We start from the raw sequence: 17,407 nt of genomic DNA, 5'->3' as shown, positions 1-17,407 counted from the left end.
AACTGAGTATTCAAGTTTATCACTCCATACATACTCTGCTCTTTGAACTGTAGATTTCAAGACAGGTGCCTGGTGCTCCATTGTCAATAGAAAGGGAAGGACATACTCATTCCTTTTCGTGCTCCAAGGCCGGTTCCATCTGGGTTGCACATCATGTAGCGAACTTGATCAAATCTCGAGTTTCAAGTCAAGAATAGTCGCGATAAGGCTAAGGATTATGATAATGATGGTGATGGCGGTGATGATAAGCCTGCCAATTATTTGCATCATACTTCCATGCTTCCATTGATTCCACTAATAATTGGAGAATGAGGATTTGTTTGGAATAGCTTTCTTACTGTTTTCTAAAGTAGCCTTCTAGAAAGCTATCACAAACTAAACCTATGTTAAGCTTTGAGAAATATTTATACTGGAATTGGTGACTGTTTGTTTTGCAAGTGATTTCCTTCACATTACATATGTTTAGCCATATTGCTTTTTCATATATGATAGTCAGAGACAATGTTCTTCTTGTTTTTAGGTAATGAATGAAGAATTCCTCACCTTCACAATCTAAATTACAAGTAATTTCAAAATATCTAATCCCCCAACTTTCAAAATCATAATTTTACAACTAATTTTATAAATTATTGCAATCAATCAAGAGGGGTTTAATGGAATTTTATTAAGTTTGGGATGGGGGATTGTTAGAAGATTATTGTAAGCATTGTAATTTGTTTTTTAAAAGTCAGATAACAGAATTTTATAATTATTATATTTTATAAATTTATTTATGAAAAGTTTCTAATCATGGAAAGCTCCTACACATAAAATTTTCTTAGAAATAATTTAAAATAAATTATTACAAATAAAAATACAGCAATAAAGTAAAATAAGTTGTCAAAAAATTGTATCCAACAGATCATAAATCTTAACTTTGATTTTGTATATTTTGTATTTTCAGTTATTGTAATACTAATTGTGAAATTGTTGTTGAAAATACAATTTTTTAAAAAATATTATATATATTATTAATTATTTCTCTTAAAAAAAATCAAACTATAATTTCATATGATTATCATACTCTGTAGAAAATTCCTTTGCATCATAACAAAAATTTAAAGCTCATAATAATCATTAATAACTTTAAAAAGTTGTAACAAATATATCTTATTGTGTTAGAAAATTAGCGATTAGAGAGAGTTTTATATCTTAGTTTTACATGAATATTCAACACATATAAAAAAGAACGATGCAATAGACACAAGAATGTAGGAAAAAAATCACAAGTTATGGCCCAATTGAAATAATCAATTATATTTTTGAAGTTATAGAAACTTGCTCTTTCCCATGTTTAGAGAAGATTGGAAGAGTTTCTTGGTCTTTCGGAGTTTTAGGAGAGATTATGAGAGTAATGGAGGGATAATGATGGTAGATGGATGATGTCAGGGGAGCAACAATGGTTGTCAGACAATAGTAGTCATATGACGAAGAATGGGTCATGACAGTCAAATCAAATAGTCGGGGTGCCTTGTGGCGATTATCAACATCGAATGTCTGGTAGAGTTTTAGAGCTCTTCAGATCTCCAAGCCCTCTCTAATCTCAAGTCTAAGTACCCTTCGTATGAAGAATATGGTCTATTTATTATATTTGGGATTGACATTTTGATAAATCTCGCTAAAATTCCATAACACATTCTATTGGACATTCCATATTAATCTATTTGATCATATATTATTTATTCAGTATTTAATTATCTTAATGACATAAAAATTGAATAATTTTGAGCTTGTTGGATTCGTGACATTCGTCTAATCAAGATGCTTATATGATCATTCAATTAATATATTGAAGTTTTGAATCATATTTCATGTGCATGATTCAGACTCATTTGAACCCAAATCAGATTGCTTTTAGTGTTGTTAGATTTGTCTTATTAAAACATTTAATTCGACCATAAATTTATTGAAATCGGAGAATAGATTGTTCTAAATTTAATTCAAATAATTTTCTAAGTAATGCATCAAAAGTGAATTTCTTGGAGAGATGTCACACCTTAAGACTTAATATATGTATATCATAGGGCTGCCTTGATTTTTTTGTAAATAAGAAATTTATTTTTTGCAATGAGAATTTAATTGGCAATTTACAATAGTACCATAGTGATATATAAGAAAGACAAGCAATTTATAATTGCTTTTATTAAAAATATAAGTTTTTTTTGCAATAAAAACCTATTACGTAATAAAGGAAAATTATAATAAAATAATGTTTATAAACAAAATACCTTCAATTTTGAAATATGGAATTAAAAAAAGAAAATGATTTTATAAACTCTACTCAAATATTTGAGATAAGAATTAATAAATAATTATGAAGAAAGGTGACTAACATCATTTATTTAACAATGTAATTAGTTATGAATGAGATTAGGTTAGACCTAACTAATGATCCTAATAATAAGACAATCTTCTATCTTAAAAGATATCAATAAATAACCAAAACATCATACATCAAATAATAAAAACCCTTTAACTTATGTTAATAAGGTATTATATTAATTAGCTAAACCTTATTAAAAACTACTAATTCTATCCTTTTTGCTTTATAGCTTATTATAAATAATATTATTGCTCTCCTTCTTTGTTTTCTCATGGAGCAACTTTGTTCTTGTTTTGAATCATGAATGAGAGCTGTTGAGAAGTAGTTTTCAATCACCTTCTCCCAAAGTTATCATTATTTTTTAAATTCTTAATAGGTTTTAATCTATAGAATTATTTAGGTTTATTTGAAACGGCTTTCTTAGGGCATCTCCAACCGAAAATCTCATTTTTCACTCCAAAATGCAGGAAAATCAAAAAATGCCGTGTTTCATCTCCAATCCAACGTCATTTTGCCGCTAAAACCGTTCGTTTTCTTTCACGCCTTTCTTCCCAACCTATTCGGTAGAGAGGAAAAAAATGGCGCACATGAACAGTGTGACGCCAATATTTGTGTCGCACTGTTCATCCGCGATCAAATGGCGTCAAAAATGGCGATCGGTTGGAGCAAAGCAAGAAAGGCAAACAAGTGTTTGCTGTTCGGTTGGAGATGCCCTTACTGCTTCTTAAAGCACCGTTCTAGCATAAAATTTTTTTATTTTTTACTAAAAATTTACTTTTAAATGCAGTACGAAAGTCATCCCAAATAAAATCTTGGTGTATATATGTCATTTTAGTTTAATTGTGCAAAAATAAAATTGATTAGTCAAAACTATTCATTTATTTGAACAAATTTGAATATGGGAAGTTTTATCACATGTGATGATCAATTTGATTTCTTCTTTAAATAGCAAGTGATTCTCTACTACATTAATTATATATAATTAGAGGAATAGAAGGAAGATTATCTTAATATAAAGCATAATTATAACCTAAGAACCTTATCAAATGCATGTGTCACTTGCAAACCAACTTTTTTATATAATGAAATTCTGAATTGTCCGTAAATTATACCAAATTATTCAGAGAATATTAGATGAAAAGACAAGAGAGAACTAGAGAGCGAAAAATTCTAGAATAAGTGTATTTTTATAAAATAAGATTAAATACCAAAAAAATATGTAAAAAGTGTCATTTCTTGACCCCCTATTTATAGATTTGGTTTGGGACTTGAGTGTTATAGAATTGTCGATATACTAAACTATATAGAAAATAAAAGAAAAATAAGACACTTAGAATGTTTGACTTGTAGAAGTCATCCGCTAAGTAAGAAGAAATCACTGGTTGACATCTATAAATGAATATATAGTCGAATAATCAAGCAATAGTTTCCATATAAAGAAAGTCGTTCACTTAAGTAGTCAGTAGGGCATACTTCATAGGTTGTACTTGTTATGGCTGATTTCATAGGTCGTACTTGCTTGCTTGGAACAATCTATTCATATATCATAGTTATCTGCTTGGGTCGAGTTCATTTATAGTATGGCGAGTTCCTTTTAAGCTGAGAGATTTGATCACTAGATTGGTTTAACTTGAGACTGGCTTGTCAGAAGAGCCGAGCTCCAAATCTTAGCCCGTATTCTAATTGATATATCAAAAATTTGAATCCTTTTGAAGTCTTTAATGAGGCAACTTCAAAATATGCCGAATATAATGGCGCAATGAATCCAATAATGTGGCGATAGTTCAATGATGTGTTGAGTTTGATAATAAACTTCAACTTATAAATAAATTCAAGCTGATTTTGAATTAATTTTAAAACCTTAGACATCATATTATATTTTTAATCCAATACTTATTGGATAATTAATCTATAAAACCTGCTTAATTAGGTTTAACAATGAGATCTCATTAATAAAAAAAACAAATTACTCCAACCTCACCCTAACAACTAAGAAAAAAGCATCACTATCAAAAGTGCATCATGCGATGAGTTAATTCAACATGGAAGCATTCACACGTGCATGGGACAATAACTCCTATTGACTTTTTTTTTTAATTGCTGAAAAAACTTAGCATATAAGTAACTATAAAAATGACCCAATTGATAATATAATTATATTTGTTAGTATGACATTTTAGAAAGTCTTAGCAAGTAATCAATATTTCTACTATTACATACTTTAGAAATATTAAGTAAGATTTCGTTTGAGACGACTTCCTTAGTGCTTTTTAAAATAAATTTTTAATAAAAAAATAAAAATTTTATGCTAGAAAACTGTTTCAAGAAGCAGTAAGAAAGTCGTCCTAAATGAGGCTTTCTTACTGCTTCTTAAAGCAGCTTTCTAGTATAAAAATTTTAATATTTAAACTATATATGATGTTGTGACACGAAGTATATAATATTGATCTCAAATCAAATCGAGAGAGCCGAATTAATATTGAATTTCACTACAATTTTTTTTAAGATTTTTCACATTAAAATCATAAGCATTACTCATTTTAATTTACTTATCTTGTTATTTATGGAGTGCCATTAAAAATTAAGATGATTAAAATATTTCTCTCTACTACTTGACTTGTAGCACTCAACAAAGAGTAATGTAAAAGGAGAATAAAGTTAGACACTTTTGACTTACATTACTGATTATTATATTCAAACTACATTAACTAAAATTTTCTTGAATTTATAGTCTACTCAAAATAAAAAAGAAAATAATTATTTCTTATGATTTATGATTAATAATATGTATAGACAATTTGCTTTACATTCACATTACAATGAATAAAAAAGAAAAAAAATTTAAATATTATGAGTAATTTTTTCAAATAAAAATGAATTTTCTTAGACATGTTTGGAGCATTTTATAAAGATGATTGTGAAGCTGTTGTGAAAAAATAATAATTTTTTAAAAGCTTCTATGAATATTTTAAATAAATATATATATATATAATTTTTTAAAGCTATAATATATTGAGCAAATACTGAGTTGTACCGAGTTGTAAAAAAATCGGTACAACTCGGTATTTGCATGGTATTGGTCTTCACATAGCGGTATTTCTCATTTTTGCAAAGCAATACCTAGCAAATACCTAGCAAATACCGAGCAAATACCGAGCAATACCGAGAAAATCGAGAACATAGCATTCCCGGGTTCCGCTCCGGGTCAAGTTGTCGGGACGCGCGGTTTAGAGTAAGAACACGTGGCGACATGTTATTGGCGGCCGAACGTAGCTCTACGTCAGGTCAGATGACGTAATAATTGTTCCACAAATAGCCCCTTAAGCTTCACAGCTTAAAATTAATTTTATTAAACTTTAAACTAACTCATATAATATTCACATATCCGGTGATCACCGAATCGCATTCCCGATTGGTAGGCACCAGCCGAGTCAAAATCCCTCCCTCAAAGCCCCCACCTTTCCATTTAATAACGCCAGCAAATCAGATAAATCTTCTGAACTGGGTGGGAACTCAGTCTCTCCCCTTTCTCTGTTATCTCGCCACATCATCGTCTGTTCTTCTCCTTCTCTCTCTGATCAATCCATTTAAACCTTTATAAACCTTACCCCCACGCGACTCCGCTGCTCCAAAGTCTCTCTACCTCATTAATCGGCCAAAAATCTGATATTTCTGTTACCAGAACCAACTAATTTTACTTCAAATCTGCAAGTTATCCCCTTCTTCTTTCTTAATTTCTAATCACAACGAATCAATCTGCACCAACCTCCATGTCTTCTTCAAGCAAAAGATTCTTACTACGCCACCCTACAGTCGTCGACACCGGCTGTAGCTGCCGGAGTTCAAAGCTCTCGTCTTTCTTCTCTTTATCCTCCTCCTCACAGAAACACATGTCCCTCAAAACGCCATTTTTCTCCCCCTCTTCTGCCACCACAACGACCTCTCAATCCGATTTCAGCCACGACGCTCCCACCACACATCGATCCTCTTCCTTCGATGACTCTCAGTCATCCTCTCCGTCGCCGACGAACTTTCCGGCGGACTATCTTAGAGAGAAGAAACGGGGATTGAAGAAGAAGGGCGTGATGGAGCAGAGCGTGGCGGTTGTCAAAGAGTCCTGGAATCCTTATCTTGATTTCCGTGCATCTATGATGGTGATGATTGTGGAGAATGAGATTTACGCTTGGGATAATCTCTGTGACCTCCTCAACCAATTTCTCTCACTTAATTCTCCTGATCAGCACCGTCACATCCTCCGCGCCTTCGCCGAGATCTGGAATGAAGTTTTTTCTCCGTCAGCCGCCGGCGGCGGGAGCGGGCCATCTGCCTAGCCGGTGGGAATGAGGATTACCGGAAGGAAGGGTGCAGAGAGTTAGAGCCGTTAACGGAACTGTCGTTTGATCCGAATGACGTCAGCAGGTAAAATAGATGGATTCCTGATGGAGAATTTCTATTATTGCGCGAATCTCTCTCAAGAAATTTTATTTCTTTTTAGGGAAATTGGAGAACTTGATTTTCTTTTTATAAATTTATTTTACCAAATAGGTCTTGAGAATATACATTTTTATAATTTTTTTGGCTCGTTTAATTTCTTGCAAATAAATTTTTTTTTTAGAAATGTTAATTTAATAAGTAATTCTTCAATTTTTGAAAATATATTTTCTATCTTTTAATAGACAAACGAGCCTTTTTTTTTAACAAATATGATAGATAAATAGGGAATCATCTATATGAATAGCCTGGCTTATTAGGTTTGTTATTTTTATTTTAGGTGTTATTTGATCTCAAAAATAATAGCCCCTAGTGCGTGTTGTTTATGATGAAGAAAAATTATTGCTTGCGATGTCCGGGAGGCCAATCCAAACGTGCCACATCACCCAATGCACAGTGCATTGGATGATGTGGTGCATCCGGATTGACCTCCGGACGGACTCTGCACATAATAATATCTCATAATGAGTTACTATATGAACCTGGGAGAATCACCTTGAACCTAGAAAAAATCTATAAAATGTTAAGGGAAAGCCAAGATACCAACAAACTTAGGAGGAAATTTCAACTAGTTGGTGAATCAATACATGTTCAACATGAAATATTTGTGATGATGTAAGTGTTGACCGAGTAGATCAAATACATAATTTCAACCAAGATGTTATGAAAGATCATTCTTATAGAAGGGTATTATGGTCATGAAAATGAGAAATTTATGAGAATTTTTGTAGGATAGAAGAAGACTTGGAAGATGAGGATATTTAGCATTCTTTCCAAGATATATTAACCCTTCGAAGTAGAGGCAACAATTGATTCCTCTATCATCAATGGAACCATAATTGTAGAAAAATTGGATTCATATGTGGATTATCTAGAAACCTATTTTAACATTCATGATTACACACCCTAAGAGATAGTCGCATTTACAATACTAGATCTTTCCAAGTACAACTGGGCTTATAAAATGAGCATATAAGATATAGGATGAAGATATCTCTCAGGGTTAATTCAAGAAATTAGTCCTTCAAGAATTCTACTCAATGGTGTATGAAAAGAAAGATGAAAGAAGAGATATGGGTTGCACCAATGACAAGATTAAAATGTATAGGCTTGCACCACAGAGTTCATGAGATAACCCTGAAGATTGGTGCATGATTTGAACTTGTGTCCATGTTGATGAAGTATATGGAAAGGATGTATGAAAACATCTTTAATGAGCTCATTCTCTGCCTTACTAAAGATCTTAGTCTAGCTATTATATTTGTTATTATAATCTAGATAGATTAAGAACACAAAATCTTATACTGAGAAAAAAGAAAATGAGATCAAGATTATCAAGAAGAAGTGAAACAAAGAGGATTATAATAGATGTAACACTGCATATTCTTCATTTAGATATAACATTTACTATGCTCATTATTAGATCTCCGTACATTGTAAAGAGAAGTACAATAAACTTCATCCCAAACTATTTTTAGAGAACCATTAAAAAGATGTGAAAGGAAACATTTGTCTATTTTTTTTAAGCATCATCATTGCTTGGCTCTAGCCTTCCCTTTATGAAATTTTCAAAATGGAATGAACCAAGAATAAAGAACTTGACATGAGTGAGCATGAGAAACTATTTTTCTCATAGAGCAAAGTGAAATAAGAGCTCGTGAATGTCATTTCAAATAAGGAAGTCAAAAGACTTTAATATATGTTATTTTATTCAAGCAATATGGACTCTAGATGACACCTCATCAGCATTCATATCATTTGAAATGGATTCAAATAAATTAGAAATATGGATTAATATATGATTTCATGTTCACTTTGAAGTGTCTTGAGTATATTTGTTAAAGCTTTTTTTACTTGGAGTATAGCGGGTAATCTCAAGAGTCAATATAAAGGACACTGAAGAGCATAAAATTTTCTAAAGAGATCCAAAAGCTCACTCTAATGTAAATACACCTTAAAAAGATAGAATAGCTCTACAAGAGTGGGCATGCTCGACATTGAGAATAGTAGTTGAAAAAAGTAGATATTGTGTAACTCTACATCAATAAAGATTGAAAGATAATGAACAAAAAATAAATAAATCTGTAAGGTATAGCACATTCAAAATCATGAAGATGATAAGTCATGTAAGTTGGACTTGCCTATTTGCATGAAGATCTACTCAACACGCAACAATGAATGTGTAAAATCTGAAAGCGTTCAAATGTTTTCTATTGGATGATGTGGTGCAAGAAGTTAGGTCAAAAGGACCACCTCATGGAGGAACAAATATTGGGGAAATGAATCACAATTTCACATTAAGACATCAAAGACATGTACATAATCGATAGGAGAGGGGATGTAGCGTCCAAGGCAAAGAGGTACACTCAAGAGTGATGAGATGTTTTTCTTTACTCTAGCGTGATTCATATGAGTGAATTGTCTTCTAAGAGGGAGTATATGATTAGTAGATTAATAAATCAATGATGTGGCCTGAGTCTAGCCAAAATTCATGGAAGTTATGAAGGGGCTATTTAGATTAAAGAGCATTGTTGAGGTTAAGGAGCGTTGTTGTTGAGAGAATTTCAGGAGAATAAGATATATTAAGATGTGTCTTGGGTGAATTCCTGAGAGCCATATGCATGATGCCAAGAAGAGAACTCGATGGCCAAATAGCCCGAGGAAGCATGAGTATTTGAGAGACATAACAACTTTTGAACTTGAAAAGGCCATCCACCATAGAATAATGATGGTAGACTAACAATATCAATCTATATTTATAGCATTAATAGTGGATCCCATAATTTATAAAATTTATATGTAGAGTCATAATTTCATGTAATAAATAAATAGCATGGATTGCATGATCCACTATTTTATTAAACAAAAAAATGAGATCCAACACTTTTGTAAATGTCAATATTTGAGTAAGAATTTAACAAATAAAAAAAAAAATGATATTACTTTTGTAAATATTTAAGATTTGAGAATTGCATATAAAGTTGTCTAACATAGTTTCCAACCACCACACTATTTAATTTTACAAAAATTTTAACTTTTAACAATTAATCTAACTAAGGCTTCTTTTGGGATAACTTTTTTTCTACTTTATATAATTATTTTTAGTACAAAAATTTCTAATTCAAGAATTATTTGTATTATAAAGTTATTTTAAAAAGCAGCAAAGAAGTTGTCTCAAACGAAACCTAAGTGTCCAACAATTACAATTATTAGGAAAACATTGAATTGAAAATAAATCTTCAAAATTCATATTGACAGATTTTGATCAATGAACATACACTCTGTGAGCTAAAGAAAATGACTCTATCGGACAATAACCTAAACTTTAGACCCAAATTAAGAATTCTTTAAGTTCAAGATACATATGTCTAATCTAACAGGGAAAAATTATCATAATATCCTTATATAAACTACATTAAATATACTTACAAATCATTGAATTTGTTTTAAAATTATTGCCGTGAATAAAGAGTTCATCGTGCGTATTTCAAACCTATTATGATAAAATTTATTTGAGGATATGTATCCCAACAAAAATTTTATTATTGATTCTTTCATTCCTCTATCAAATCTAATTTGCTTAATTAACTAAGAACTCATAGTCTTATTTAACTGTTTTTTTCTAGGATAATAAACAAGTATTTATGTCATACTAAAAATATTAGCCCAAATGAGCAAACCCTTTAGCAAGGAAACCTGCTCTCCAAAAAGCCCAAATCATGACATCCACAAGGCCCATATTCTTTATAATAATTGTACTTATAAAGAACTTTCTAACATTAAATGTGTATGGCTTAAAATAGGGGTGTAACTGATTCAAGCCCATTTATGAGTCGGCTTAGGCTCGAGTCAATAAATGGTTGATGAGCCGAATTTGATAAGCTAACAATGCAAGCCTGATTAGCCCCCAACTCGAGTCATCAGACAAAGGGCTTCTTAGGATAATTTTTTTATTTTAATTTAACAAAATTTGATGTATATATTTAACATTTTTTTTTTAAATTTTAAATTTTATTTTATATATTTTAATCAAAATACTTTTTAGTTATTTTTTACTTTTTAAAAAAATTAAAAATGTTCCTAAATAATTTGTTGTTTTTAGCCATCGTTGTTGATCACCATTACCATTAGCCATTAGTGGCTTATACAATATGCAATAAAAATATATCTTATTTAGAATATCAAATATATTTTAATATTAAAATAAAAATAAAATAAATTCAAATATGAAAAAAAAAATCATGAAGATAACCCTAAAAAAGTATCCAAAATTGATCTCCAATAACTATAGTAAAACTCGCTAGAGAGGTAATGAAAAGTGATGTTAACGGTAAGATGATGCCAATTGGACTTTGTTGGCAGAGTGGTGGGGGTTGAAGTATTATAGTTGATTGATAAAACTTCAACGATGGTCGTAAAAAATTACAAACAAGACATAACGTTTGGGCGATGTCAGTCAAATAATGACAATTAAATGATAACGAATGAACTATGATAGTCAGGCGGCGATGATCAGGCAAAGACAAGAAGGTAATGTGGTCAAGCAACAACTGCGAGTGCAATGACTGTTGTTGTAGAACATCATATAGAACTCTAGAATATTTAAAATATCATATTTTTCTCTAATTTACGGTCCAATTTCATTCGTATGGAGAATGGAGCTTTATTTTAATTTTTTATAGTAACATTTTAATAAATTTAGCTAAAATTCAAAAAACATTCTATTAAACAATCTATATTGACTCATTTTATCATAGATTGCTCTTTCTACACTTAAATGTCTTAATGACCTCAAAATTTAGTGATTCTAATATAGTTGGATTTTACTCATGGATTCACTCATTTTGATTGTATGCATGCAAAGATTATTAAGTCCATAATAATTTAATTGTTTCATTTTCAAATAAACAAAATTGATATTAATTTTAAAATTTTATAAAAAAATTAATAAATAAAATCAATTGTAATGATATATAAATAAGTCTAAAATTTATTAATAATTATAATGGTTAATTTATTATTGGATTAACAAATCATTGTGGATGATAATAGTCCATAAAAATAGTAATTATTAGATAATTAATATATAAAAATATATTCTTAAAATTCATACTCTATTATAAAATGTATTTGTAAATTAATACATTTGTAAATATAAATTATATATAGAGAGAGAGAATAAGGCTCTAATAATAAATATTAAAGTAGGGAACTTTTGGGGGGAAAAGGTTGGATAGATAAAAAGAAATATGATAAGGTTCAAATAGTAATAAAAATATTAGTTAATGACAAAAATAATTGCAGCAGCAGCAGCAGGTTTCAAGGCTAAGCGACACTATGGGTAGTTGAGTTGAGAAGCTTAGCTTTGCATCAAAACAAGCAAGAATCTTCCACAACTCCCTATGGACTAACTAATTTGCAGTAAATTACATTTATAAATTTAATTTTTATGTCAATAAGACATTTATTTATCTATAGAATGATCTATGATCAAATATTTGATATAGCATTCATGAATTTTTATTTAAGTCATCAAAATTTATTCCAAAAAATATAACTAAGCCTGTGACCTAAAATTGGAGATAGTTTAAGGATCTGTGGATCTCTAAAGTTATTTCAGATGATCAATTATGTCGATCGATCATTGCACAAACTATTTTCGTCGAATCGTTATCGCACTACTGTCATCATTTGATCGTCATCACCTTACTGATCTCGTCTAACTCTTGATTTTTGTCATCACACTTATTTGTCTCTATACTTTTATCCATCACAATCACCACAGGTCAAGCTAGTAATTCGTACTCCGTAATCGTATTTTCTCCAATTGAGAGGAAGTGTGAGCTTCTATAATCTTACATAGTTGATTATTTCAACTCGACGAAACTTTCTGATATTTTTCTCCTGTTCGAATATTTCAGATAAGAACTTTAGTGTCTCTTACGAACTTCTCCATCTATATACGAATCTGATAAAAATAACTCTCATTCTACCTTCACAAAATTTTTAGCTCCCAACAAACATAATTTTTTAATGAATTAATTACATGTGAGCAGATTCACAAGAACAGAAACAAACAAAATCCTGTTTGAAGAATCTAATGATTATATGCTAACTGCTAAGCTTAGATCACTTAAGTCAAAATAAAATTGCTTATAAAAATCTCATTAATAAGATAAACCAGTCATAATGCCAGAAAAGACAGCCACTCTTATTCTATTTTCCAGGCATCTTACATGCCCATGTTCTCAATAGAAATGGCTAATCCCTCTTTTTTTTTCTCTCTTTTTCAATTAATTGGTGCATTCACCGACCAGAATTACTAAGGCGTTCGGACGACTTTTTGAATGCTTCTTAAAGCAGTTTTTTTAGTAAAAAAATTAATTTTTTTATAAAAAAACTGCTTTAGGAAGTAGTAAAAAAGTCGTCCCAAATCAAATCTGAATGGGCATTTAAAACTGTGGTCGGAAAAGGAGCTTTAAAAAATAAATACATAAAGATTATGCTGCCCCTAACAAATCACTACTTGAAATGTCCATTTAAAAGCTAATTTATTTACAAAAAAATTATTAAAAATCAACATTTTGATAATAAAATTATTAAAAAACTTGAGGTTGAGCTTTAATGCTCATGAATTTACACTGATATTAGTACATACATATGATATAATGAATTGCACTAATCTCAATGCAAATCCAGTAGCATTCAAGCTCATTCTAAACCAATTCTTTTTCTACTTTTTGTATCGACAAACAAACACGGATATAGATGCATACATTATTCTCAATTCATAATTTCCAAATTAGAGACAGCTCGAGCCCAACGGAATTTACCTACCCTTTTATCACTGTCATCTGTATCAAGTCCTACTTTATTTTTATTTTCTTAAGAATCATATTATCATATTTAAATTTTTTTTATTATTAGAATAATTTCCTCAAGTGTGCATGCATTACTACCTACTCTTATCATAAGTAGTTAAGTACAACATAAACAATAAAATAATTTTAATTAATTAGAGTTTGTTATCAAAGTAGTAAACCAATAGCACATGCTATAGCTTAGATTATAAGAATGTGGCATTATTGAGTCTTTGACACTTCCCAACACAAATATTCCAATTAGGCAAATTCCTCCCTATTTATTATTTAAATGTATAAAATATCTACATGAGCACATTAAAAGAAAAATAAAATATTATATATAAGAAGAGAGAAAATAAATATATCAAAATATATTAGCTACATCTATGATGCACTGATATTTTATATTAAGAGGAACTGTAACGTCCAATAAATATTTGACCTGAACACGCAACCTACATATATTTGACACATGTCATAACTGAACATGCAATAAAAAAATAATGAACACCATTAAAACTCTGTAAGGCTATTCTATTTATTTCGTTTAATTTATATATTTTTATTTTTAATTTAAATATATAAAAAATTATAATATTGCAACCAATGTGTTTTATTATTCTATATTTTCAATAATAGACATGTCGCGTGTTATATTAAAAAGAAGTTGGCCTGAAAAAAATTATTAATTTATCCAATAAGCAAACCTTATTTAATAATGGATTGATCTAATTTGAGTTTGATCCAAATTATGTTTTTAAATTTGCATAAATTTTTCATCATTCAATTTAATTTTGATAAATTATAAAAAAATTGGGCTTCTAATATATAATTTTGATGAATTATATATGCATTTGCCATAAAATGAATTAAATTAATTCAAATCAATTAAAATTTGAAGGTATCATTTTCGAATAGAAAAGATAATTAAATCTTAAATGAATTGAACGGCTTTTTTTATTTAAATTTTTTACTCAATAAAAATTTGTTTCTTATTTTTAATGATCGTTATGAATCCCTAATATACGATTAGTTTGAAATTAAGGGAGCTTAACAATAACCAAAATTGATAAGTAAACGTCGGACTCAAAAAAATAGCCGTTAGGTTCATGGCCATGTAATCCATCTAATTAATTGACCGTTAATTTAAAATAATTTAAATATAAATGCCACACAGCCTTATCCACTGCTAAAAAAAATTATAGGGTGAAAACTGTGATGCAATAAATATTAAATATAATACAAAATTATGCATTTTATATTTTTCTCATTAATTCATTACTTACATTATATAAGAAAACAATATCATGTGGCATAATTAAAAAGCTATATAAAATGGAAATTAAGGAGCGAATGAATTGATCTAAAATGATCATATTATAAAAATTAAGGCTAATTTAGCTAATTAACTCAAAATAAAAAATTAAAAAATTTTAGTCCTTCAATTGAAAGAATAACTTGAAAAAAATAAGATCATGTAATTTTGTTATTGCGTTATGTGTGTGAATTTGCCTTAAATGACCTAAATGTTCCAAAAAAAAAGTTTTAAAAATGAAAGATTTTTCTCTCATTATAACTTGATATATTAAACTTTTATTGGAAGAGATGAGTGTAATACCAATATCTCCGAAAATTAACATGCGTGTGTGTTCGAGTTGAGTACAAGGAGCGAAAGCACACAATCATTCGATCATGCATATATTCGTTCTATAATAGATTTATGTGAATTATCAATTTGATATAATAAATACTAACTTGATAAATTTTAAAATTTGAGATAACTACATCCTAAAATGGGTGAAATTATTACGTGCGGTTACTTAATGCCGTCTGGAGGTCAATCAGGACGCGCTACATCACCAATATGTTGTGCGTCGTTATTGTGCACAGCTATGTATCAGGTGATGTGGTGCATCCTGACTAGCCTCCAGACAGTCCAGTGATCACACGTAATAATCTCTCCTAAAATAGAGCTCTCTTATTGATATAGTGTTTTGGAAGAAATGTTTTTTTTACTGTGATATGATGCATATAATGTAGGAGATTCACATGCATGTCATGAAAAATTTTTATAGTTATAAAACTAGCCAGTTGTATTTAAAATGAACTAGAGAACTCATTATTATTGTGCCTATTGCAATCAAATCATTCAAAAGTTATTTAATGTGAAATATTAAGATTGAGATTTTATTGTATTATTGGATATAAAAATTATGTTATTATAAATGAAAATTCTTAGCATTAGTTTTGTAAATTAATAAAAATTAGATGGTATATATGTAATTGCTCCATATAACTATTTCTAAGCGCTCGAGCTTCTTTAATTGTTTAAATTATAATTATTTTTCCATTAAATTTTTTTATTAATAAATAATTTTAAAATAAGAAAATTTATTCTAGCTAATTAATAAAAAAGTTGCCCAAAATACTCTCATCAAATTTAAAGTAAATCTTTATTTTAAAATAAATATAATATAAATTATTATTATTTTTATCTCAAAATAAATTTAATAATTTAAAATTAAATATTTTAATTCAAAAAATTGCCACTAATTATAGTGAATAGTGATTCATCATATTGAATCATTAATACTGATCTGCCTATTTTGTTCTGCAGAAATTTTGCATTTCAAAAAAAAAAATTTACAAACAGAAGAAAATTTCCCCTCTAAGCCAAAGTAACCTTCAGATGATTCAGCAGAACTCGCTTTCCTCCTGCAATTCCTCAATCTCCAGAGACCTGGAAACGAAGGAGGAAGAAGAAGTGGAAGAAGAAGAGGAAGAAGAAGAAGAAGCCGAAAGACCAACAAGCAATTCCAGAAAAGCCCCAAATATGAAGCCGTGATTCTCCTTCCCATTGGCCCTCAAAAACCAAACAACAAGTTCAACAAGTTTCTCCCAATCTTTGACCCCATTAGCCGCCACCATCTCCTCCATCGAAACCCTAAAATCCCTGCCAGGATCCTCTGAATCCACCGTCATGGCAATGCTCTGTTTGAACAGAACCCCGCCGGATGCTTTGGCTTTCACCATGATCGACGCACTGGCTTCCCCCGGCTCGAAGAAAAGCCGATCGGATGTCAGCTTTCGTACGACGGAGGTATAGTAGTCGCCCGAGAAGTCGCCGGAAACGGAAGTGGCCGTGAAGCTCTGCATTTCGTCTTCGGAGACTGTGAGGAATGAGTCCTGCGAGTCGAAGTAGATGGAGTTCACTGTCTTGAAGATGTCATCGGCGGCGGCGCTAGCGCGAAAAGACTGGGTTTTGGGGAGGATGCAGCAAGGCCGGCCTCGAGAAGAAGAGAAAGTTGAAAGGGTTTTTGGAGCGTCTCTGATTCTGAAGAAGAAGAGAGAGGAGAGGCAAAGCTTCCTGCCCATGTTTGATGGCCTTTTGGCTCTCTGTGAGGCCATTAATATAGCGTGTGGGATTAGGTTGGAAACAAAGCAGGCTCGGATATCCCGAGCAAAAATTTATTTGAAATGTAGGCTACTGTTGAATATTTTATAAGATGGATTTTAACGATTAAAATTTATTATTCTTTTATTTTAATTTAATTAAATATATTAAAAAATTCATATTATAATTATTTCACAAATTTTATACTTTATTATTGATCATCTAATGTTGCCTTACACTTTTCACATCTAGATCTTAAAACATAACTTATAGATATTATAGCATTATTTATATACA

At 30.2% G+C, this 17,407-nt stretch overlaps 3 protein-coding genes across 3 annotated transcripts in view; 2 read left to right on the top strand and 1 right to left on the bottom strand.

The window, feature by feature from the left end:
• Positions 1-482, top strand: part of LOC110108698 (lipid droplet-associated hydrolase) — a 34,870-nt gene extending 34,388 nt beyond the window's left edge. The window contains exon 12 of the mRNA XM_028695008.1: positions 54-482. Coding sequence (XP_028550841.1) covers positions 54-197 — 144 coding nt within the window. The 3' untranslated portion in view covers positions 198-482. The remainder of the gene's footprint in view (positions 1-53) is intronic.
• Positions 483-5,773: 5,291 nt separating this feature from the next.
• Positions 5,774-6,930, top strand: LOC110108699 (transcription repressor OFP8). Its single transcript, XM_020839457.2, has one exon. The coding sequence runs from the start codon at positions 6,133-6,135 to the stop codon at positions 6,691-6,693; it is 561 nt and encodes a 186-aa protein (XP_020695116.1). The 5' UTR covers positions 5,774-6,132; the 3' UTR covers positions 6,694-6,930.
• A 262-nt stretch (positions 6,931-7,192) lies between these two features.
• On the bottom strand, positions 7,193-17,124 carry LOC114579663 (transcription repressor OFP13-like). Its single transcript, XM_028695007.1, has 4 exons — positions 16,521-17,124; positions 16,400-16,456; positions 7,349-7,355; positions 7,193-7,295 (listed from the first exon to the last, which is right to left on the bottom strand). The coding sequence occupies exons 1-4, from the start codon at positions 17,122-17,124 to the stop codon at positions 7,193-7,195; spliced, it is 771 nt and encodes a 256-aa protein (XP_028550840.1).
• Positions 17,125-17,407: the final 283 nt, after the last annotated feature.

Source organism: Dendrobium catenatum, unplaced genomic scaffold (genome assembly GCF_001605985.2).
Source record: "Dendrobium catenatum unplaced genomic scaffold, ASM160598v2 fragScaff_scaffold_621, whole genome shotgun sequence".
Taxonomy (NCBI): domain Eukaryota; kingdom Viridiplantae; phylum Streptophyta; class Magnoliopsida; order Asparagales; family Orchidaceae; genus Dendrobium; species Dendrobium catenatum.
This window is presented reverse-complemented; position numbering and strand designations above follow the sequence as displayed.

Coding starts and splice junctions, on each gene's coding strand:
- LOC110108699 (XM_020839457.2), top strand. CDS start 6,133: ATGTCTTCTTCAAGCAAAAGATTCTTACTACGCCACCCTACAGTCGTC.
- LOC114579663 (XM_028695007.1), bottom strand. CDS start 17,124: ATGGCCTCACAGAGAGCCAAAAGGCCATCAAACATGGGCAGGAAGCTT. Junction 16,457..16,520: donor TTTTCTGGAATTGCTTGTTG/GTCTTTCGGCTT, acceptor CTTCGTTTCCAG/GTCTCTGGAGATTGAGGAAT.